At 52.9% G+C, this 23,248-nt stretch overlaps 1 protein-coding gene across 1 annotated transcript in view; it reads right to left on the minus strand.

Annotated features, from left to right (window-relative positions):
• MTOR (mechanistic target of rapamycin kinase) overlaps positions 1 to 23,248 on the minus strand; it is a 132,113-nt gene that overhangs the window by 12,673 nt on the left and 96,192 nt on the right. Inside the window, exons 31-48 of the mRNA XM_042997977.1 lie at positions 21,354 to 21,454; positions 19,419 to 19,534; positions 17,890 to 17,967; positions 17,575 to 17,682; positions 14,135 to 14,260; positions 13,905 to 14,036; positions 9,697 to 9,812; positions 8,621 to 8,738; positions 6,138 to 6,389; positions 5,391 to 5,491; positions 4,646 to 4,742; positions 4,298 to 4,396; positions 3,886 to 4,008; positions 3,334 to 3,516; positions 2,791 to 2,925; positions 2,407 to 2,581; positions 749 to 884; positions 47 to 194 (exon numbers count right to left, since the gene is read on the minus strand). Of these exons, the coding sequence (XP_042853911.1) occupies positions 47 to 194; positions 749 to 884; positions 2,407 to 2,581; positions 2,791 to 2,925; positions 3,334 to 3,516; positions 3,886 to 4,008; positions 4,298 to 4,396; positions 4,646 to 4,742; positions 5,391 to 5,491; positions 6,138 to 6,389; positions 8,621 to 8,738; positions 9,697 to 9,812; positions 13,905 to 14,036; positions 14,135 to 14,260; positions 17,575 to 17,682; positions 17,890 to 17,967; positions 19,419 to 19,534; positions 21,354 to 21,454 (2,344 nt within the window). The remainder of the gene's footprint in view (positions 1 to 46; positions 195 to 748; positions 885 to 2,406; positions 2,582 to 2,790; positions 2,926 to 3,333; positions 3,517 to 3,885; positions 4,009 to 4,297; positions 4,397 to 4,645; positions 4,743 to 5,390; positions 5,492 to 6,137; positions 6,390 to 8,620; positions 8,739 to 9,696; positions 9,813 to 13,904; positions 14,037 to 14,134; positions 14,261 to 17,574; positions 17,683 to 17,889; positions 17,968 to 19,418; positions 19,535 to 21,353; positions 21,455 to 23,248) is intronic.

Below are 23,248 nucleotides of genomic sequence, written 5' to 3' on the forward strand. Positions count from 1 at the left end.
TATGTCCAGACGTGAAAGCGCTGGGCTTGGCAGCCTCATCACGTACCCGCAACATGATGCGATGCTCGATGTTGAGAAGGATCTTCTTTTTCTCTCTGTAGTCCCGGATGAGGGCGTGCAGCGTGTCGCAGTGGGGGACCCAGCCGATGAGGCCCGAGTTGGTTGATAAGGGGATGACAGCGTATCTCTGGATGCTGGCACCCACAGGAAAGGAGGGTTATCGGACAGTAAAAAGGGTGCATCTTTGACCCGCTCGCAACACACGTAAATGGGCCGAACGAAGTCCCCTGCACAGGGCTGTCGTGAGGTGTGCAACGAGGGCGCTTCCCAGAAGGATATGGCTGTGGCCGGGGACGGCATCAGCCTCCTCAACCTGCCTGACAACCTCCCTGCTTCGGGGGAGCGGCCCAGCGATTCTCAGCCGAAAACAGCCTCGCCACTTAACATCCGTGTTCTTAACAGGAAGAGGAGGGAGGGCAGGGTGGACAGGGAAGGTCAAACACACCAAATGTATAGCATCTCTAGTCTAATGGCCACGGGTTGTTCTATTCCGGACCCTTTGGCGTCGTCACGGGCATTTCCCGTGCAAGCACGTTAAAAATACGAATTCTTCTCTTTGTGTTTGCCACCTTGGCTGTTGAGGACTTCCTGTCTGGGTACATAGTTCTGTAACTGATTTCGTGAAGGGACGTAAGGAGACCCTAGAAGACCTGTCACTGCCGTGCCCCCCGCCCCATGTCCCGAATACCTGAGGTTCTTGCGAAGAGACGTGGGGTCGTTGGCCAGGAGGGTGTTCACCAGGCCGAAGAGCTGCATCACTCGCTCGTCCTGCCGCAGGTCCTCGTGGCCCTTCAGGAGGAAAACAAACTCATGCCCGTTGCTGCCTGTGAGGAATGGTGGGAGCAGTTAGCACAGACCGGCCCCGGACTCACGAGCTCCTACAGACTATGCGGACCCTACCCAGTCACACTTCCCCCAAACACGAAAAAACGCCCTGGACCTCATGAAAAGAATGGCGCCAGTTTTGATGGTCTCCCAGTGCAAAATGAAAAATGGTCTCAAGTGAAAAATAAAATTTTAAAAAGCTCTGTCTCTGAGGATCAGGAAGGACTCTGCACAGAGATGGTCACTCCGGACGTTCCCTCACAACCCACTCTCCGCCCTTCTCTGGTGTGCTTGGGCCCTGTGAAGCCTGACCCCTAGAGACCTCATCACCCAGGCTCCCGGTTGGGCTGGGACCATGGCAGGAGGTCAGAGGGTGGGAAGACGGAGAGGCCCAAGGGTTTGCCCCTGACGAGCGGCCAGGCTCCAGTTCTAGAAACAGCCGTGTTCCCTCCGTCTGGGCTACAGCTTCTGGTGAATGGCCCCTCTTTCCAGGTCACATGCCCTTGACGGGCTCCTTGCCCTCTCGGGTCTGGAGGGTGGGGGCAAGTCACAGCTTCTCACTGTTGGCTCTCTTAACCCTGTCACACCCTGGACACGGGTCCTTCATCCAAGTCTCTAATGAGACACCGTGGAGAACCTGGGTGACACACAATTTGGTACAGGAGACGCCAGCCCACGGGCACAATCACTTGTGTACCACGACTAACTGGTGGTGAATAACTACTGCATTTAAAAAGCACGAGCCTTTCTGAGGCGCCTGGGTGGCTCAGTCGGTTGAGTATCCAACTTCAGCTCAAGTCATGATCTCACGGTTCAGGAGTTCGCGACCCGCATGGGGCTCGCTGTTGTCAGTTCGGAGCTGGCTTCGGATCCTCCGTCCCCAACCCCCCTCTGCATGCACGCGTGCGCGCTCTCTCTCTCTCTCTCTCTCTCTCAAAAATGAATACCTTTATTAAATAAATAATTAGCACGAGCCTTTTTAAAGGTGAGAACCCTCAAAGGACCACCAGAGCATCCAGGCGTCCTGCAATTACGTGAGGTGACAGAGCTGCCCGTGAGAACTCGTTTCTACCTCGGTTGTTCATTTTACACAACCATTTCCCACAGAGAGAGACTGTGACGGTAAAAGAATATTCAAGAGCCCAGGAGCCCTTTCTCCAGCCCTGCTCGTCCCCTGCCACACCTGCATCCAGGCTCCTCTTTGCTGGCCTGGTCAGTCCCCTACAGCCGCCCCCCACCCCCACGTCCCCACGCTGAACACCTTTACGGTTCCCTCCACCTGTCCCGCTGCAGGGCCGTCTGGCTTCAGGTAAGCGAGCACGTGATATGAACGCAGTGGGAGTCCTGAGGAGGACGTAATAAGGAGCCCGCTTGCCCTCTGTTTCTCTCTCAATAAGCAGGAGCGAGGTGTCGCATATGAAAGATGGGTGGTGTGAACGGTAAGCAGTAATTTCAGAAAAGGGGGGGGGTTCGGCCAGGGTGGGAGGGAGACGCTGGTGGCGGGAGCACAGGGGTCCTTACCCATGAGGGTCAACTTCCGGGGCCGCTGCTTGGAGGTGATGACCTGTAGAGACGGCGCTATGGACTGAATGCGGATGATCGGCTGGTGGGGGTCGTATGTTCCCGGCACGGCCAATTCAAGGTCTCGGCACATCAGAAGTTTGGGGGAAACATACTGCAGTTCTAAGGATGTGAGCTGTAAATAATTAACCACAGGATTTAATTTTCTACCTCCGGGGAGGAATTTCAATGCCATTTAGGTAGTTTTCAACGGACTGCTGATAGCAATGACTTGTCTGCCGACAGAAGTGCAGCCAGATGCTTCAGAGTTAGCGTTAGAACGTTCATAAAAAGTAAGACACACAGGACTCTATTGACAGTTCCCGCCAGAACCCGGAGACCCACCTGAGGCAGCTGCTTTGAGATTCGTCTGAACACGTGATAGTAGAGGTCCCAGGCTTGAGTGAGGTCCTTCACATTTCCCGATTTCATGTACTTCCTGCACCACTCTTGGGCCTCCATTAAGTCTCGCCCATACGCCTGAGCGGGGAAGTGGGGGAGGGATGCGAGCTGTCAAGGCGCGGACTAGGCCGCGGGCTGAACCCCCAAGCCCAGACAGCAGAGCCGCTCGGGCACACGCTATGGCCGGATGGCTCCGGCCCCTGGCAAGGCGTAGCTCTCCGGTCCTGGAGGCCCCAATCCCAGGACGGCTTATGGGCAAAGTAAGGTCAGAGGAGAGGCGAGATGACCTCGGGAAGAATCTTGTGGTTTTCTGGTTAAAATCTGGGGAGGGTCCCCATAAGTTAGTGACAACTAAACTTGTGCTGGTGTTTTTATATTGTGACCTCAGTTTGGAGAACACTGTATTCAAGTCAGCAGAAAGGCCAGAGGGAAAGGGGTCTGGTGGCGGCTTTGGGTCACGTCGTGTCGCACTTTCTTATCCCATACCTGATTAAAAGACGTTTCCTTCAGAGTCTGGGGGCCCCGTTCCATCATAGCATGCAGGGGCTCCAACACCTCAAACATGCCTTTCACGTTCCTCTCCCCAAAGTATAAACGAGACGCTTCTTCCAGGCCTTCGTGCCACATCTCGTGCCAGAGGATGGCCACGCGGATCAGTTCCTCACTCACCTGGACCAAAGAGGGGAAAGAGACAAGCGCTGAGGATGAGCTAACCTCGGAAAGGCCTGTCTTGGGGGTGCTTGGGTGGCTCAGTTGGTTGAGCGTCTGACTGTTGATCTTGGCTCGGGTCACGAAGCCCTGCCTTGGGCTCCGTGCTGAGTGCGGAGCCTGCCTGAGATTCTCTTTCTCCCTCTCTGCCCCTCCCCTGCTCATGTCCTCGCGCTCTCTTAAAAAAAAAAAAGAAAAAAAAAAAGGCATGTCTTGGAGAGACAGGAGGTACTCCTTTCAGCAGCACTGTCGTGAGGAAGAAACCATCTCCCTCAAGACCTCTGGCTAGGTGGTGGGGTCCACGAAGGCCCACACGGACTCCTGACTCACCATCATGGCCTGCTGGACCAGGGTGTTACTGTGCTCACACATGTTCTTCAGAATCTTGTTGGCTGCGTTGTGGCGGGCCGTGGTGGTGGACTTGGAGGCCACGGTCAGGGGATAGATGAGGGCCTGAGGCAGACACAGAAGGAACATTCGCAAACTCTGACTTTCAGGAGGACAAGAGAAATGGCCGCCAGCGCTCCTGTGAGTCCACCAGGCGGGGGCGCTGCTCAGTCTCGGGGCGGGTGGGGGGCTCTTTGTCTTCGGGAACGCCCCGGGCCTGGGACCTCCAGCTGGACGGGTGGGATGCCTGGCTCCCAGTTCCTGCACTTGCATCTCTAGAGCAGCTTTGGGAGAGGCTGAGCACCAGGTCAAAAGGCCAGCTGTTCGAGGAGAAACCGCCCAGGCGCCCACGTACCTGGGGGTGGTACCGGCCAATGTCGGTGAGAAGCTGGTGGATGAGGCGTCCCACCAAGGGCCTGGGCGTATCAATTCTTGCAATGAGCTGAGGTATGACCTGGTATTCAGAAAGACCCGGAATACAGCACGTGAGACACAGAAACAACTAGTTATTCTCCCGGGCAACGACCAGCTCTTACAACTTGTCGCGGGAGATGCTGGGAAGCTCTGAAACGGTTCGTTCCCTTCAGTCCTCTGGGAGAAACTAAAGAAACTATGGCTCGACCCCTACCTCTTTACCACTGTTGACTGAACACGCGCGACTCCAGGAGGAGGCAGACCAGGAGTGAGTCTGACCCCGCCTTACCTGTAACCACGTGTCAATCTGGATCGCCTTCACCCCCTCCACCAAGGCTTCGTTTACGTCCGGCCAGTGACCGTAATCAAACCACAGGGTGAGGACTCTGGAAACGAAACATGAGAAAGTCACAGAAAACTTAGTCTCCCAGCTTGTGCGTGTGTGTGTTTTAATCTTCAAGGTTCTTGAGAAAAGAATTAACTGGCAGGGCCTCAAATCGGTGGCTCCCCAGTGTTTGGTCTCGGGACCGCCTGGGAGGGTGGGTGGTGATGGCCGTTTAGAACTGGGCTCACACGAGGAGGGGCATCCCAAGTGAATGCTTATTTTATCCCAGACAACGTAGAGGGATCGGCACGGTGCAAGCTCGGAAATCGGACAGATGAGCCCAGGGCTAATCATGGATAATCTTTGCACGTATAGAAAATCACCTGTAGAACAGTGTCAACGGGCTAAATGCGGGACTTAGCTGCCCCTTGTCACCTATGGTCTCCGGACTGGCCGGTCTGTGCCATGTTTAGGCCTTCCTAAGTGGCCCCTAAAAGCCGAGGGCATTTCGGCACTCGGGCTTCCTCCCGACAGAACACAGCGCACGGAGTGCTCCCAGGCCACTCCTCCTCCTGGGTCTTGGCAGGGGGAGGCCTGTCAGCAGTTCCCCTTGGACACACCCATCAGGGTGGGGCGGGGGAGGGGACTCCGTGTCATTCTGTGTCCCCGCAGAGGCTCACGCAGCCTAGCAGGGCCCGCCCTTCGATACCTCAGCGTGTCCTGGAGGTTGTTGCCTCGCGACAAGGAGATAGAACGGAAGAAGCCCTGGACGGCAGGGACGGTGTACATCAAGAGGGTTTTGGACAAATCCTGTTGGAACACACATTCTTGCCTTAGTGTTCCCATCCGTAAGAGGGGCCTAGCAGCATCCCAACAGTATCTACCTCAAGGAGTGGTTACCAAGTTAAATCAGTTAATGCACGAAGAGCCTCTGGACTAGTACCTGCACACGGCAAGCACTCAATAAATGGCGACTGTGTCACAATGGCTATCATCTTGGGCTAACGGTGGCTTCCTGAGCAGGGTGGCAGGAGGAGGGACGCGGAGTCTGTACACGCTGCTCCCTGAACTGACAGCCTGGAGGGAGGCGGGGCGCGGGGGGGAAAGGCGAAGGCAGAGGACGGATCCCGTCGGCCTCTGTCCTCAAGTGGACCCGCAGATGTGCACGGCCACCCACGCGCGCAGGTGCAGGGCTTTCAGGGAATGAGCTCATTCTCATGGGAAGAACGACAAGAAACTGAACCTTCAGCTTTGGGGCCATAGCAACGCCTCAAATACAAATACGAGCACAAGGGCACCGTCTCAAACAACGGCGGATGGCAAATGAGCAACATCGTCTAGCTGTACGTGGCACTTCGGGGTGAAGCCCGGGTTCGTGAGGGCCCTGCCAACACCCCAGTCCTCAGAGCGCCTGCTGCCTGGGTCTGTCCTCGGTGAGGGAGGAAGGGAAGGGTACCTCAGTGACCTTCTTCTGCAGAGGGGACGGGGTGGGGCTGTTCTCGGTGCTCTCGGCCTCACTCTCGCTGTTGCTGCCCTCGGTGCTGGTGGCCGTGGCGGTGGCGGTGGCCGCTGTGGTGGCGGCAGTGGTCGTGCTGGTGACGTTGGCCCCGCTGGCGTGACGCAGCTTCTTCTTCTCGTCGCGGGCTTGGTTCTGATGTTTGTAGTGCAGCACGGCTTCGAAGTTCATCACTGCCCACGCGTGCCAGGCCTGGGTGTGGCGAGAGTCGAGGATGAGGAGGCCTGAGTGCCAAGGGGCTGCCCTTCCCTCTCAGTGGCCAGCAGAGCAAAACTGCACTTCACCGAAACACTGGGGAATGGGGCCTTTTACTAGACGCAGCCCGATTCCTTCATTTTGTGGGGCCCTTACTGTACCAGCACTGTGGCGAGTGCTGCGGGGGAGGGGCGCCCCAGGAGAGGCACGCCGGGTCCTCACCTCAGGGCCCTTCTGGTCTGGTGGGGGGCCCAGCAACCCAATGACAGGCAAACGTTGGGGGGGGGGGGCAAGGAGAGACGGGCAGCGGGCAGGCCAGGGCAAGCTTCACAGAGGGGAGGGATTTAGGGGAGGGCTTGAAGAGCAGCCTTCAACGGACAAGGCAGGGACAAGAGGCCAGCAGCAGGGACTTCCTGGCCTGGGGAGGTCAGGGACGAAGATGCAGGGTGGCCAGCATAGGGCGGTTCACAGGAAACAAACAGACCTGATTGGAGTGCAGGTGCGCAGGAGGAGGTGAGGGGAGGGTTAGCGAAGCAGCGGGGTCAGATTATGGACGGGTTGACATATTAGGTCAAGGAGGTCCCATTTCATTCTAGGTTTGGAAGATTCCCTTGGCAGCTGGTATACGAAACAGCTTATTTAAGACAGCAGAGACTTAGTGGTGCAAGTCTTGACCAGGTTCCGGGCCAGTGGGAAGGGGAGCACATCGAGAGCACGTATGGGGGCCGGCGTTCCGCCACCCAGCTCTCCCATCCGGCCAGGGCGCGCGGCCTGTCAGAGAGCCGATGCGCCATGACTGTTTGCTGGGAGAAGCCTTTGGTGCTTATTTTGGTAAAGGACGAACTATCCACCCCCGTGCCATGTTCAAGGACGGTACAGCACTGCCTGGTGTAGACAGCAGGAGGCACGCTTTGATTTGGGGGCCTCGTGAGTTTGCAGTGCGGGCAGGACATTAAATAATCCGCTAAGAGTTGGACTTTTTGGATAAGCAGGCAATTCCTTTGCATCCCTTGCTAGAAACCTTTCTTTAACATAAATGTCTCCATTTTTCCACCTAAGCAGAGTAGGTTGACCACAGTTGACCTTTATTTGATGAGAAATAATTCTACAATGACACAGGCTCAGTTTCCCAATACCTTCATTTAGTCAACAGATCACTCCTCTATATCCCCTGCATGATGGGCACTGAGCCAGGGGACACGGTGAGCAACACGGAACCAGTCTCTGCACACCGATGGGACCACACCATGGGCAGTAAGACAGCATAGACCCCAAAGGACTCATACGACAGAAAAACTTAAATTCCTGGAGTCCGTTTTTTTCCCCTCATGACTCGTTTCTTTTCTCATCTGGTTAGGAGAGAGTTCTAATTGGTAAGGTTCTGGCTAGTCAAGGGTTTACTGGCTATATTTTCCAGGGTAGGACTGAAGCTGTTCTAGATAGAGTAATTACTGCTGCTACCACGAAATAGGCATTTTTCCGATCAGAATGAAGCATGCTTAAATCAGGGTAAGATTTTTACTGTGGATGCTTCTGTGTCTTCAGATGCGCCTTTTGATCCCAGAGGGATTAAATCACAAAGTATCAACAAGTTAAAGAAATACTGGAAAGAAATGATGACATGTGTTACAGCATGTGGCCATTACCAGGAGGTCCCTGAGGAAGGTCTAAAAACTCAGGGTATGTGCTCTCCTCAAAGATGTGTTCTTCCAAAAATCCCTCCTCTACCGGTCAACCACATCTTTGATACATTTTCTAATTTTGTTTATCTTCCTGAAAAGTCTCCTATGCCATAACAGGATGTTACCCAGAGCTTTCCAATACAAATAAGAGAAAGTCAAGTTCTTAGATGAGGACCAGGCAGGGATGGAAATCAGGAAGAAGCCGGGAAGGAGCGGATGACCCAAGGGAAGACAGAGTCCCAGAGATTAACTGTGTGTCCAGATGCTCGTAGGAAAACAATCCGCTAAGAGTCTGGAAGACAACAGCATTCCCCAGAGCCACACACATAATAACGGTGCAGTAAAGTATCTCGCAGATAAAAGATTCGATCAATCTTTCTGTATCGATTAAGCTCGTAAGGGGCCTCTGGCAGTCCAACGAGCAAATGCCCAGAATCGGACCGGCACCACGAGGCTCTGCCGTAAAGCACAAGCGCTCGGGACGCCGGGAGCCGGGCTCTGCCCCCGGAGGAGGCGGGGCTGGGCCGCGGCCTGGGCCGCGGTTACCTTGTACCAGCCGCGGTCGTGCTCCGTGGCGGCGCTGTAGTACTGCAGCACTTTGGGGATGGTGCTCTCATTGATGCCCTGCAGGTTCAGCTGCCACTCCCCGAGTTTCAGGAAACACCTGGAAACAGAGAAACAGGCCACCGTGTCGCCGTGCCCGCACACCAGCCCTCGCCCTCCACCAGGGAGGACAACTGATTGTGTCAGGGGGGCACGAAAGCCTCCCGGACAGTCGTGCTTGCTCTCGGGAAGCGACGTGGTGGAACCATCAGAATTCTCAACCGCACAGGAGGGAAAAAAACGGGCTTCGGGGATGCGTATTTTACGTATCGTATTCCCCTTGACGCGTCCTTCAATGCTAGCATAAACCAGTACCTGGGATGGGCAGGTCTGTATGGACCCGTCCACCCCCATGTCAGTGTTTGGTGGGAGTTGGCTGTTGAGTAACTTTCCTGATCGACTGCTCCTGGCTTCCCCCTCACTTCTCCCTTCTCCTCCATTTATAATGAATGATACAATACATATCAAAATATTACACATATACTAATAACATTAAGAGCCAACATTAACTGATTGCTACTCCATTCCAGGTACGGCTCTAAATCGTTGCCATGTTTGTTCTATTAACCCTCATATCACCTCATACCACCCTCACAAGTAGGAGCTCTCATTATCCCCTTTATAAATGGTGGGGAAACTGAGGCACAGAGCGGTTAAGTCATGCATCTGAAGTCACACAGCAAGGTAGCGGCGTATCTGGCGTTTGCAAACGAGGAGTCTCACTCTACACTTGATCTTAGCCGAGAGGCCGAGAAGCGATAAGGAGTCTAACTCTAAAGCCAGACACCAGGAGGGAGGACCACAGCACGTGGATGCTCTCGGGCTGCTGAATCCTGGGAAAACAGCAGCAGGGGCTCTGGGGCGGCACGATTCGATGGCCGCCTGGGGTCCCCACCGGAAAGAGCCGGGTCAGCAACTAGTGGCCCACGGAGCCCTGCACGCTCCCCCTCCCCGTGCTGCAGAGGCGGCTGGCGTTGGCGGGACCGGAGCACGACCGGCCCCGGCCCGGAGGGCCTCACCTGGCCATGAGCTTGTGCAGCTCCTGCTTGTGCTGCTGGTCCTCGCTGGCGATGGCGTGCTGGGCTTGCTGCTGCATGGTCTGCACGAAGTGCTGCATGTGCTGGAAGGCATCGATCTGGAGCAGGACACAGGCACAGGGAGCTGCTTGGTTTGGGGCCCGGCCTCAGGGGCAAGACACTCCTGTCCATCAAACGGGCGCGTGAGCCGACCCCCCCTCCCAGGGGGACACCCCGGAGCGGTGACGAAGGGTCTCCCACGGCCAGGGGAGCAGGGCGTGATGCCGGGAGGTGGTTAGGCTTTTCAAAAAGATTCGTAGTTTTCCAACTCGAGCCTTAGCTCCCCTTGGTTAACTGCAGTACTATTTTCCTAAGTCTGGGAAAAGCTACGGCCCGGCTACCCCAAAATACCAATTCATATGAGGTAATCTGAAATGACCGCTTATTTCGCTATCAACACACTGCCCCGGGGCAAACCAGGCTTATGGGGAGCCATTTGGGGCCCGTAAAACTTTAGTTTTGTTTCAAACACTCTGGTACCTTGGGACACTCCGGCGGGGCAAAAACCGTGGTTTAAAAAACCCGACAGAACCCTCAGTGCCTGACTGAGAATACAGAGGTGGCGTAGAAGCCCCTCATACGTGCAGGTGAAACGGGGGGTGGGGGGAGACACCGGCCGAGCAGACGTCCAGTTGAACGGGGTAGCTTAGGAGCAAAATGCTCACAGCAGCCTCAAGCAGTCAGATCTATTTACACCACGGGGTTTTATACCAACAAGGCACCTGGGCTAGGAACGGGATGCCGAGTGAGGGAAGACTGGAGGGAGACACGGAGCCAGAGACCTGGGAATAAGTTACAAGCCGTCTGTAGAAGCCCACATGTCCACACACACCAGTGTCTTAATAAACGGGGTCCAGGGGCGCCTGGGTGGCTCAGTCGGTTAAGCGTCCGACTCTCGGTTTCGGCTCAGGTCGTGAGCTCACGGGTCGTGACTTCAAGCCCCGTGCCCGGCTCTGCACCGGCGGTGGCATGGAGCATGCTTGCGGTTCTTTCCCTCCCTCTCGCTCTGCCCCTCGCTCTTTCTCTCCCTCTCAAAATAAATAAATACACAAATGGGGTCCATATGCTCTTCAAAGGGCTTCACGGGTGGAGACAGCACATGGACACAAACGTTCCAACGGAAAAAAATGGTGGAGTCTAAACCCACCAACACAGTGAGGGGAAACGCTACGTGAGAGGATGTGAAAAAGAGGCTACGTGTCCTTTCCTGTAGAAGGGGGGGGGGGGGCGGCGGGAAAAGCTAACGTTTTAAATAAATAAGGTCAGGGCGGTCTTCTTCCGTGTTTTTAAAACACAGAAGCAGGTCAGCGGTGACAGTCTTGAAGGAAAAATAAAACTCCCTGGCTTGGGGGCAGAGACCAACCTCAGACACTTTTCAACGTAAGGAATTAATTGGCGTCAACGGGATGGGCTCACCCCAGAGCCAGGATGATGTGACAAAACGATTTATCAGGCAGCTAATCCGTGCAGGGGGACATTGCAGACACACAGATGTTCAACAGTTAACAAGACAACTGTCCCCCTCAGACAGCTAGCTGCCTTCATAGGGTCCCGTTACTCACCACTGGCTTTGAAAAATGAACTACGTTAGCATCCCACACCTGGGAAGTGATAAATGTTCTTTTAGTTTTTCTACAAGAAACCGCACTGACCAGACTTAGAGCTGATTAAAAAGAAGAAGAAGAAGAAAAAAAAAAAAGAATTGAGAGGCAGCAGTAAAAAGATCAATCGGGGGGCTCCTGGGTGGCTCAGTCAGTTAAGCGGCCGACTTTGGCTCAGGTCATGATCTCGCAGTTGATGAGTTCGAGCCCCACATCGGGCTCTGTGCTGACAGCTCAGAGCCTGGAGCCTGTTTCAGATTCTGTGTCTCCCTCTCTCTCTGCCCCTCCCCCGTTCATGCTCTGTCTCTCTCTGTCTCAAAAATAAATGTTAAAAAAAAAAAAAAAAAAAAAAAAAAAGAAGATCAATCGGGAGAAAGGTGGCTGACTGATAACTCAGTGTGACGAGCGTGTCCATCAAGCAGGTAAGAACTACACCAGGAATGCTGAGGTCAGGGCTGTTCGGAGCCCATGAGCTCTGTGTCACTGACAGTCCAGACACACAGGTTAGAGTCTTTTGGGGAGGCTCAACAAGGCACTGAACAAAAAATAAATTGCCCAAACCGGGGAGGACTGGGTATTACTTTGGATTTGAAGCTCAGTATAAAGTAAATTTATCCCACTCGGGAGAATCTATATCCTTTTCCTCTGTGGCATGGAGGCAATTTATTTTCAAGGAATTGAAAATGTTCTATTAAAATCCCTCTTGGCTCCGCCCCTGGGAAGCGAGGAGAGAAAAACTGATTTTCTCTCTCTCTCTCTCTCTGACGGATGAGGGACCGGCCACTCAGAGGAAGGGGTTTCTCTCATGCCCAGAGTTTAAGCTGCACATCATACTCTTGGCTCCTGGATGCCTGAGTGGTTTGTGGGCAAGACGGACAAGCTCAGCTTAGCGAAATGTCATGGAAGGACCGGCCTGTCTTTAGATTCCGGGAGGCGGCTCACCTAGGAAAACACGGTACGGTCACCTACTGCCTGACACCTTCCTGCAAAGCCGACGCTGCATTTCTCAAACTCTTTCTGCCTTATGCAGGGCAGAACACAACAGTTTACTGAATTGTTTCTAGTGGCAGGAAAGCAGAGCTCAGAGAAGAAAAGCACCTGGTTCAACAGCACAGTTATTACTAAGCACTTGGTTTTCTTTGAGTAGCTCCCGAATGTCTGCGAAGGCAGAACATCTCTAGCTCTGGGCTTGAAGTTCGAGCCCCTAACTTGAAAGAGGTTTCTCAATTTCTAATCCATGTCATTTTATGGGCTCCCACCAGAATGTGGGCTTCCAAGAAGAGGCTGTAATGTGTGGAGAAGCCGGGCTGTGGTCCCATGTTGAAACAAGCCACCCCTTGGTTGAGACATCAGCCAGGAGGCTCCCGCTGCCTGCCTTCGGCAAGACGTTCAAAGACTTGGAGGCTGCACGTAGGAAGGAAACCGGACTAGATTCAGATCCAGTACCTTCTGTTTTTCTCATCTGCCTGGAGGAGGTCAGGCTTTGCATCGGAACCGCTCTGGCCTGGGAAGCTTGCAGAGCCTTGCAACCACACCAAAGCAAACCAGACCCCAACGAACAACAGGAGAAAACGCCCCCCCCTCCCCGCCCCAGACCATACGAGTGGGGAATGCAGCTCGGGTCGATACGACTGAAACGCACCCCTGTCAAAGACCAGCGCTGGGCTCCAGGGCTCCCGATCCCACTCTGGGCGGCGTTCATCGTCAGAGTCGACCATCCGAAAGGAAGGCAGTTTCTAGACACAGTCCTAGATTTCCCTAAGCATGCCTCCTACTGAGACACGACTGCTATGTTATGGCATCTTTCCACAGCCACGGCCGCAGTGCTGACCCCTCTCACGACGGGTCCCAACACGGGGACCACAGTGGCGAGAGAGGGAGAGCTGGGACGCCCTCTCTGTCCGGTAAGGAGGACGAGGAGCCAAAGCGGATGCTGATTTTGCCTCCGGGGCCAACTTTTTGTTAATCATCGCCATCATCCAGGAAGACGGTTTCAAAAAAATAAAACCAAAAACCCCCGCCAGGAGCCGCATCTAATTCCCTGTCTGGGGAAGGCCCTGCCTGTAACTAAAGTAAGAGGAATTCTACGCTGGCTCCAAGGTGACGCTCCCGACTGGATTCAACATTACACTCGGTGTTGCTGCTTCTGAATCCCAAGTGATGATAGGACAGGAGACGAGAAGTCTGAAAACGCAAACTGGTCTTGTGAAATTTCCCATCTGTGCTCTCACAGATAGGCTGCCCTTTCGGTACTGAATAGCCCACCTTCTCTTGGGGGGGGGGGGGGGCAGAAATTCAGCTTTCTCTATGTTCTAGCATGCTCTATGTAATATAACTGATTACACTCATTGGTTCCATCAACTGTATACGTGCACGTCCTCGAATATGATTCACTTTTGAAATCGGGCCAAATAGCTTCCTACCAGGAGCTAACTCCCTGACATGGTGGTTTGGATGCTGTTTCCCTTCGGGCCCCGAGGCAGTGACAAGCCGATTAGTGAGCATTTTGGAGCGACGCGGTCTACTGCTGGACGGAATCGGGACACAGACCTTGCGAGCACTCTTCCACATGTTTTTCATGTAGGCGTAGGTCACCTGAGGGTGAACTGTTGGCAGAGGATGGTCAAGTTGCCGAGACGGATCAACTCCCAGGAGCAACACCAAGGTCTTATGAGCAAGAGCCTTAAAACCAAGAGAGGTCAGGTTATAAACAGAACGGGACCGGGAGCGCCGGGCCCTCCTCAGCCTCCCACCCTGCCCTGGTGGCGGGGGTGACTCACCAGCCTGCCACTCTTGCCACACAGGCTGGCATACTTGAGCCAGGTCCTCATGTCCTCGTGGGGGCTGACCACGAGCGAGCGCACCATCAGGATTTTCTGCCAGTCCTCCACGATGCGCTGGCAGCCCTGGAACATTCGGGGGTGAGAGTTAGGTAGGTCTCCTGCTGTCGCTTCATCCCCGACAAGCAACAGCAAAACCCACCTTGAGCCAAAGAAAAGAAACTCATTTTTACAACCTCAACTTTCTCAAGGGAGGGGTACTGCGAAGAAAACAAGAAAACAAAACACTTCTTAGGAACCTCTCAAAATCTGAGGACCAGGGGAGTATGGACTCTGGCGCTTGGATCCCAGCCCTGCCACTTACCATCTATGTGACGCTGTGCAAGTTACTTAGCTGGTAAAAGGGGGTAAAGGCAGTACCAACTTCATAGGGCTATGATGAGGGTGACAGGAGTTAAATTATTTAAACTGCTTTTCTGGATTGTAAATAATGCGTCTTTAACTTTGATTTTTTTTTTTTTTTTTTTTTTTTTGCTTCAGTTTCTCTGGATGAAGTGGACTATCACTGACAAACGCAATGTTAAAATGTATCATGCAGGGGCTCCTGGGTGGCTCAGTCGGTTGAGCGTCCGACTTCGGCTCGGGTCACGATCTTGTGGTCCGTGAGTTCGAGCCCCGCGTCGGGCTCTGTGCTGACAGCTCGGAGCCTGGAGCCTGCTTCAGATTCTGTGTCTCCCTCTCTCTCTGCCCCTCCCCTGCTCGTGCTCTCTCTCTGTCTCAAAACTAATAAATAAAAACATTAAAAAAAAATGTATCATTCAGGGGCGCCTGGTTGGCTCCGTTGGAGAAGCTTGTGACTCTTGATCTCGGGGTCATGAGTTCAAGCCCTGCGTTGGGTGTAGAGATTACTTAAAGATAAAATCTTTTTAAAAATGTATCATTCAAGATTTGGAAGATGAATTAAGCACAAAAGAAGTTTAAACAATTAAAATTTCACATGACATTGCTCGTAAATTGGTGGCATAAATAGTCCTGAAGTTATTAATCCCAACTGATGATAGGAAAGGTGATGAGGAATCTGAAAAACCGAACCAGACTTGTGACCAGTTATTGATGCCTAAACCTTCATGAAAACTTGCCTAGATTCTTTCCTCTTCATTTGTCCCAGAGCAAAAACTGCACGGAGAAGGAAAAGTGCCTCATTTGTTCACATCTATACATTCCTTTTAATGACAATAGAGTGGGGGCACCTGGGTGGCTCAGTCGATTATGCGTCCGACTTCGGCTCAGGTCATGATCTCACGAGCTCGAGCCCCGCGTCGGGCTCTGTGCTGACAGCTTGGAGCCTGGAGCCTGCTTTCAGATTCTGTGTCTCCCTCTCTCTCTTTGCCCCTCCCCTACTCATGCTCTTGGTCTCTCTCTCTCGAAAAAAAAATAAAAGTAATAATAAAAAAATAGAATGAATTCATCATTATTAAAAGGGGTAGGCTAATTTTATATCAAAAACTTCTGAGGGAGAGTGGGCCTCTCCTCTTCCTCACTGTAAGAAGTCAGGCTCAGAGACAGACCTGCAGGGGAGCAGAGCTCCTGAGACCTGTCACTCCTTTGGTGAATTCATCCGTTCAAAAGGCAAATGGAACCAAATGAACCATCCCTCCATGGAGGCGATTCTGAAGCCCAGCAGCAATGGCCACAGGCTTTTAAGTGTAACAGGATCCAGAGTGAACTTAAATGCAGAACTCAAGGCACATGAGGCTGACCTCTCATGCTCCCCACGGGAGACCCTGGCGGGGGATCTCCACGGAAATGACCTGATCACAAAATGGCGGCCTTCCAGCTGAGGCGGCTTATCGAGTGCTTTGACGACAAGCCATCCATGAGAGCCAAATTTCTGCCACAAACTTAGTGCTTTATTTTCAGGCCTCGGACCGTGTCTTTCCGTCCCATTAAGTGTGGCAACAGTGATTTGGAAAGTTATAAAAACAGAAAAAAGTACATCGAGTGACTGTTTTGGGAACTTCTCACCATCCGCTAGTTTCTTCCAGATGCCGAAATGATCGGGCCCCCTGTGAGCCAAAAAGCATCTTGCTGTCTCAAGGTAGGAAAGTCACGAAGGCCTCCGATGACGACAGTGTTTTGGACACGGTAAAGTCAAGCACGGGTTTCCCCTCTCCAAGACTCATTTACTCCACCCCCGTCCGGGTCTCTTTTTGGACAAGGTCTCCCTTGTCAGAATGGCAAAAGATTCATCAGATCTCTGATGCGGAAACTCTTTACCCCATTACAGACACTTAAAAAAAAAAACCGGGGTGTGTCCAAGGCAGGTGGGAAATGCTTGCTCTGTGGAATTCTTTTCTGGTGGCCAATGGACAATTTTCCATCAAAACATTCACTGGGCGTTTCATAATTGCTAATAAAACATCTCAAAGAACTGCATGTGCTCACTGCAGAGCGTAAGTGACTCTGCATTCACACACGCTCTTTGCCTCCTGCTCTCCCCTCGCCAGCGGAATGTGCCCAAAGCTCCCCAGACAGGAATGCGGCCTGGAGTGAAAAGGTTTTCTCACAGCCCACTGAGGAGGGGCCTGGAGCCGAATCTGGAAATAGGTATGGATGGGCCAAGAGGAACTGTCTAAAACCGTGGCGGGGGGGGGGGGGAACGACGGACGAGTGGCTTCTGGAGCGGTGAAGGCTTTTTCTCCTTTGCAAATGAACTTGCCCTCCTACCAAAGCAAGGAATGGGAGAGCTGTCCTTTCCAAGAACACTTAAGACTGCTGACTCCCACATCTGGAACGGACTGCTCCTCACGCTTCAAACGATCAGAATGTACAATGAAAACACTGATGCAGGACTTGGAGAAGTTCCTCCGTGAGGGAAACTTCAGTCAGAAGAGAGACTGTGGACGACTACGGCCTGAGGAACTGTACACGGCAGGGGTCGGTCAATCGAAGCATCAGGTAACCCCGGTTAAAAAGCTGGATGTGGGTGGCCAGGAAGTGGATTCAGAGCAGTGGTTCTCAGTGTTGGCCACACACTGGAAACATGTGGGGAGGCTGAAAAGATACTGAGCCTCGGTCTGTCCCCAGAAATTTGGATTTATTTAGTCTGGGAAGCAGCCTAGGTATCCGGACTTGAAAATCTCTGCAGGTCATTCTATCATGCAGCTGAAGTGGAGAACCACCGAATCCGGGGTTAAGATTCTCAACAGGTTGTCTAGAAGTGGCACTTATTAAAGACGTTTTCTTGCCCTCCTCGAAAAGGGTAAGAGGAGGCTGGAGAACTGGTCATTCTCTCACACCTAAGGGCTTAGGTGCCGGGACTTTGAGCGCTTTGCCTTGAACGCGGCCCCAGCCTCTGTGAGGAGGCAGGGAGCGCATGGCGAGCCAGAGCAGGGGAGGGAGAGTGGACGGGCTACCCCGGGGCTTTCTGCCGGCCTCACCTGCAGTCTCTCCCACCAGATCTGGCGGATGATCTCCCGTCGCTCGGGGACGAGCTTGTACTGGATAACCTCCTCCAGCTCGGAGAGCATGTGGCAAGAAACCATGGCCTGATGGAAGCAAATCACATTCCAACTTAATACGGCATGAACAATCCACAGCCAGGATTCATTTCAATCATTCCTTCTGGCGACAGGGTATCTGCTGAGAACACACAGGCATGTTCTCAGCGGCCTGTGACTCCTCACTGGCCCGCGCTGAGGAAAGAACTGAAATGAGCCTTTAAAACGACACTGTGCAGAATGCTCGACACTCACCCCATATGCCCGACTGTAGCTCTCTCCTGCCATAGCAGTTAGCTCTGCATCCAGCAGGTCCCTGGCTTTGTCGATACACTAGAAGAGAAACAGAGAAGCCTGGAACTGAGCCATGGGCTCGGGAGCCGAGCGTGGTCTTCGGCTTCCTAACTAGTTGGAGCTTATCCGTTTCACTTAAACTCTAGTGATGGAGAGAAAAGTTCACTGAAGAAGGAAAGAAGCCTTTTACCAGATTTGCAAGGCTAAAGAAGAGCATTATCCAATTTCCCAGAAAAGACAGAACGTATGGCAACCAAAAGCTTAACATCCCGAATCCTAGGTAACGAGGGAAGGAATAGGTATGCTGAGAATCACTGTGTTCTCAGGACGTCAGGGTGGCCCAGTCGGTTGAGCGTCCGACCTCGGCTCAGGTCATGATCTCACAGCTCGTGGGTCCGAGCCCCACATCGGGTTCTGTGCTGACAGCTCAGAGCCCGGAGCCTGCTGTGGATCCTGGGTCTCCCTCTCTCTCTCTGCCCCTCCCCTGTTTGTGCTCAGTCTCTCTCAAAAATAAATGATAAACATTAAGTAAAAAAAAAAAAAAAAAAAAAAAAGAATCACTGTGTTCTCCTGTCTCAAGACGACAGCTTGTGGACCTGCCTTCTTTCATCTTTTCCTTGCTGGACGTATTTGTGAAACTAAACTGTGCAAACCCTTACTAGCTCCAGGTGGCCATCACTGGCTTCTAAGCGTCTTGTCCTCATGCAGGAGTGCCGTGGCTCCTGGCAGAGGAATGTCCAGACCTGTCCATGTCACAGGCGCCTCTGTGCCTGTGAAACGACGGCCCAGGCCTCAGTTCTCATCATGTAAGCCCGAGCTCAGGGGATGGCCCCAGGACTGTGGTTTGAGTCTTGTGTTTCCCCAACTCAAGACCCCGCATGCAAAGCTTTTCCTTTCTCGAATATTTGAGCTTCGTTACTGTGCCCCCATCCCTTGGGTGCTCGGGTCATTTACCCCAGCACCTCACCCAAGACAGCCTGGTGCCTGTTAGGATGTGACCACTTTGTTCTTTTATCCCGTGAGCCAGCACAGGGTTCTCAAATACAGAGCTCCCTTTCCCAGGCCATCGCTATGTGACACGCCTGAACAGCCGAAGAACCTGGAGACTGACCTCTGCAGACGGGGCTGCTGCTTCCCGAACCCTCCTCGGGTGAGACACACAACCCTTCTGTACTACAAGGGACGCTGCTAAAGCAGAGCGATCAGAGGGTGCAGTGCTGACCCGAGAAGCGAATTCCAAAACCACGTAAATGGCAAAGTCCAGAACACCTCTGTCCCTCTTAGAGCAGAAAGTGGCCCTGGCTGATGTGCTGGCAGTCTTCTTGCGAGTCTTATGCTCCAAAGCCTAGATTCTGATGTGCTCATGGAGCCGAACCCCAGAGCGGAAGGACATTAGCCCATTTCCACAGGGGCTGCGTGCCTCGGAACTGACGGGGCACAACTAATCACCTTTCCTTTGCTAGACAGTCTGAGTACACGTAGGCTTTTACCTGTTGCGCCAAGGAGAAGAGGTCCTGATGTAGTGCCAGCACGGCTCTATAAAATGCCCCATCGTGGGTGTCCCGAGGGATCATACAGGTATATTCCTCCATGCTGTCCCACTGACCTACACACACACACACACACACACACACACACACAGAGACAGAGAGAGAGAGGAAAGCATTAGGGTGGTCAGCTTGCTAGGATGCTAAGGGAGCAGCTCAAATTGGCCTTGTCACTGTACCTTGCATTTAGCTTGGGGTTCGAACGAGACCGGCTTGTGCCTGATGTATCAAAACCCTGCCAAGACTCTCTACCCTACAGGGTTGAGCGAGCCAGTGTAACAAGCAAAGCCACATCTGTCTTCCAAACACAGGACTCCACTGCTGCCCCAGGGAGCTCCGTGAAAGATGGGAGAAACCCAGTGAGTGCAAAGCCTACCTGTCAAGAGGCTTTAACGTAGCACCTCATTAACCTAGAGGACTCGCTCAGGCTTCCCTAGGTGACACGGGATGGCTTTCTTCCCTACTAGCAAAGCAGCTCGCAGTTTGACGGTACATTGGAAATTACATTTTCCCCTCAACGACTGAAAGAGGCCATTACCCAGACAGGGGGCAGGATTAGACAAAGAGTTCGCCCGCCTCACTCTGGCACTACCTGTGCCTCAGGAGGGAGGAGATAAATATTTTAAGAGGTTCTGTTATAACAGAAAGATGGGCTGGGTCATAGCACAGCGGTCTCTGTATCAGGGCACAGACCGGGGAAAGGGCTACATCCAGAAAGAGACATTGACTTCCCCTGACGGGGGGAGCACGCATCAGATGCCAGCGTTTCCAAGCCCATCTGCAGAAACGCTATCAGCCTCATTAGCTGCAGACTGCAGGGCAGCCGATTTTACAAGGCATTTTCCTGCCTTTCACTCCAGACCATCGACTCATTCATTCTCGGTGCCTCTGGGCAAAAGCAAATGGCAAACGATGATTCCTCAGGAAGCACTTTGTTTTTGAAAAATGTCCTGGATCCAGCCCAGAGCTCATGAATGGAAAGGATATAAGCTCTGTGACTCAAGAGGGATGGAATGGAGGTAGAGGGTTATGTAACCTTCCTCTGGACTCCACAGGTGAAGCTTTTCACTTGGGGCGTCCTGTGGCTTCTGTCTCCGCTTATTGAGAACATCTCTGGACCAGACATTGGTAATCTCAGCTGGGGCCTGGTGTCAGAAATCTACACTTGTCTGTGGGGACTGAAAGGAGATTTCTGCCTTAAAATACTCAGGGAGTAAGGGGGGTATCAGGCAGCAAGGAGGAGAACAGAAAATACAGAACTGTGAAAATGTTTATAAGTGTTGGAGAAGGTGAGGGCATATGGGAGTTCGTTATACTATTCTCTTCACTTTTATATGTGTTAGGAAAGTTCTAGAATAACAGTTAAGAAATAAAAGGAGACAGACAGCTGTCTTCTCTCTTTATTCCTGCTAGGGGTAAAGACATGATGGGCGGAGCTCCAGCAGCCATCCTGGATCATGAGGTGGACTTGAAAATGGAGGTCCCACGTAAAGCAGAAAATATGGAGAGAGGCTAATGGCAATGGAGCCAGACACTAGGTTGGAAATTTCTACTTCTAGATATTATTCGTAAGAGAGAAAAATAAACCAGTAATTTGTTTAGAATAAACAAAACCTCACTAAATATATCAGTTTTGATGCTTGCTGGCTGGTTTTCTTGGCTTCCCTGGTGAGAGCCATTTTTACCCGTGTCTAACAAGTCAGTCACGGTCATCAGGTAGAAGGCACGGGTGGGAGAGACAGACGTGGGTACAGGCTATTTGACACTTCTATGGACCTCACGTTTCTACCTGTAACCACAGCTGCCTTAATTTTTGAATGCGAGCCCCCAGCCACCCCCTCCCTACCCCGACGGGGGTGCCTGGGAGGGAAGCCTCACCTAAGCCCCAGGCAGCTGCAGCGGCCATCCGGGCCATCTTGGCTTGGGTCTCATCGTTAACCAGGGTCCACTTCTCACAGCACTGCTGGTGGAGCTGCCCCCTGAAGGAAGAGAACCAGACAGTTGTGTTACCCGAAACCACTTCCACAACCTGTGCGTCGTCCTCTCTGGCCCCCTGGGTGAGCTGGGGCCTGCCGTGAACCGGGAGCCTTCAAATAAAAAGCACTTTTGACTGGGTCCTAAGATATAGGAGAAGTGGTCGGTGACTTCTTTCTACGGCCTGGTGGCTCACCATTTGTCGGCGGATGACTTTATCGAGGCTGGGGACTGTGTCTAACTCTGGGATCGGAGATGTCCTGGGCATCCCGCCCCCTTCATAAATACTAAGTAGCTTCTTTCCTAGGCCAGTGAATTTTGGGCTCTTTCCCCTTAGCGGGCCTACGGAGAAAGCAATCTGAAGAGACACAGCGACATCTGGACATGCATCTTGGGCTCAAAGGTTTAGGGAGAACGGGCTCTTGAAAGTGTGATACAAACGGCTGTGGTCTGAAATGAGACGCAACTGAAATCCATCAGCACAGGACGAGGAAGGCTCAACCGTGGTCACGCCCACCAGAAACCCAGATGCTCGTTCCCGGATTTTATACAACTGCCGTTCGTGTGGGGAAGGACTATGAGATACCGAGATCTGAATGGTGCTCAAGAGACTTCAATCCACCAAGAGGGCAGAAGGCCTCTCGAGAAGCGAGATGTCCCGTTGACTCCTGACACCGTTGCCTTCCCATGTTCCCCTCCTGAATGAATGGATGTCAAACCTTGCTGGTGGGCGGACAGGACCCTCTGTTTTCCTGTCAGCTTCAAGACTCAGCTAGGAGACTCTAATCCTTCACGCTTTCCGAAACAGACGCTGCAGCATTTTTTTTTTTTTTTTTTTTAGGATGTTCTAACTTGGTCTTGGCAGTGGAGTCAAGAGAAAAGGTACAAGTTCCAAGTGGCCCAGATCAGAAGCTGTGTGGGACATGAGCTACACGGTGTGTGGTCAAGATGCTGAAGCCAGTCAGTTCTGAAGGGCTCTAGGCTGAGCTCACCGAGAAGCGGACTAGCGACCACTGCTAGGACAACTGCTCAGGGCCGTGATCCAGCACGGTGGCACAGCCGTCACTAACTTCTCTGGCGCACGATCAAGAGAGCCGGGGCCACGACATTCTAGTTCAGTACACAGCTAGGATCAAAAAGAGGAGGAAGGGGAGTGGGCCGCCTCTGTGCCCCAGGCACTCACTGAAGCTCGGTGACGGGAGCAGGATGGAGGTCGCTGTTGGCTTCCTGCCATCCACCCCCAAAACCTTCACCGCTGGGCCCTGCAAGGGGTGACCTTTGAGCAGCAGTTCTCAAACTGTCTGTGCATCACAATCCCCCGGAGGCTCCTTCCTTCAAATAGATTGTTGGGCGTCACTCCCTGAGCCTGACTCAGGAGGCGTGCACTGGGGCCTAAGAAGGTCCATGTCTAACAAGTTTCTAGGTGATACTGACACTGCGGCCCTGTGTCTGAAAATCACGGACTCAGTGGCAGATTTTTGTTGGGGTCCTGCCTAGACGTCGGGGAGGAAGCTGCCTGATCTCTGAACGGTTCTTCTAACCCTAGATTTCAAATCTGTATAGCTGGGGGCCACAGGCAACTCAGCACCCTCCAGTCTTGTCAGGACCACCCAGCTCTGTGCCGTAGGTCTGCGGACCCAGCTGTGCTTTTCATCTAGAGGCAGGGAGCGAGTTCAGTGTGAAACACCATGAACTGTTACCTGAAAAGACACAGCAGGGAGCAGTGGCCCCCGACGGCAGACATGGGCACCGCCTCCAACCCGTGGCCGTGTTAACAGCTGCCAGCACACACAGAGGGG

Source organism: Panthera tigris, chromosome C1 (assembly GCF_018350195.1).
Source record: "Panthera tigris isolate Pti1 chromosome C1, P.tigris_Pti1_mat1.1, whole genome shotgun sequence".
Taxonomy (NCBI): Eukaryota; Metazoa; Chordata; class Mammalia; order Carnivora; family Felidae; genus Panthera; species Panthera tigris.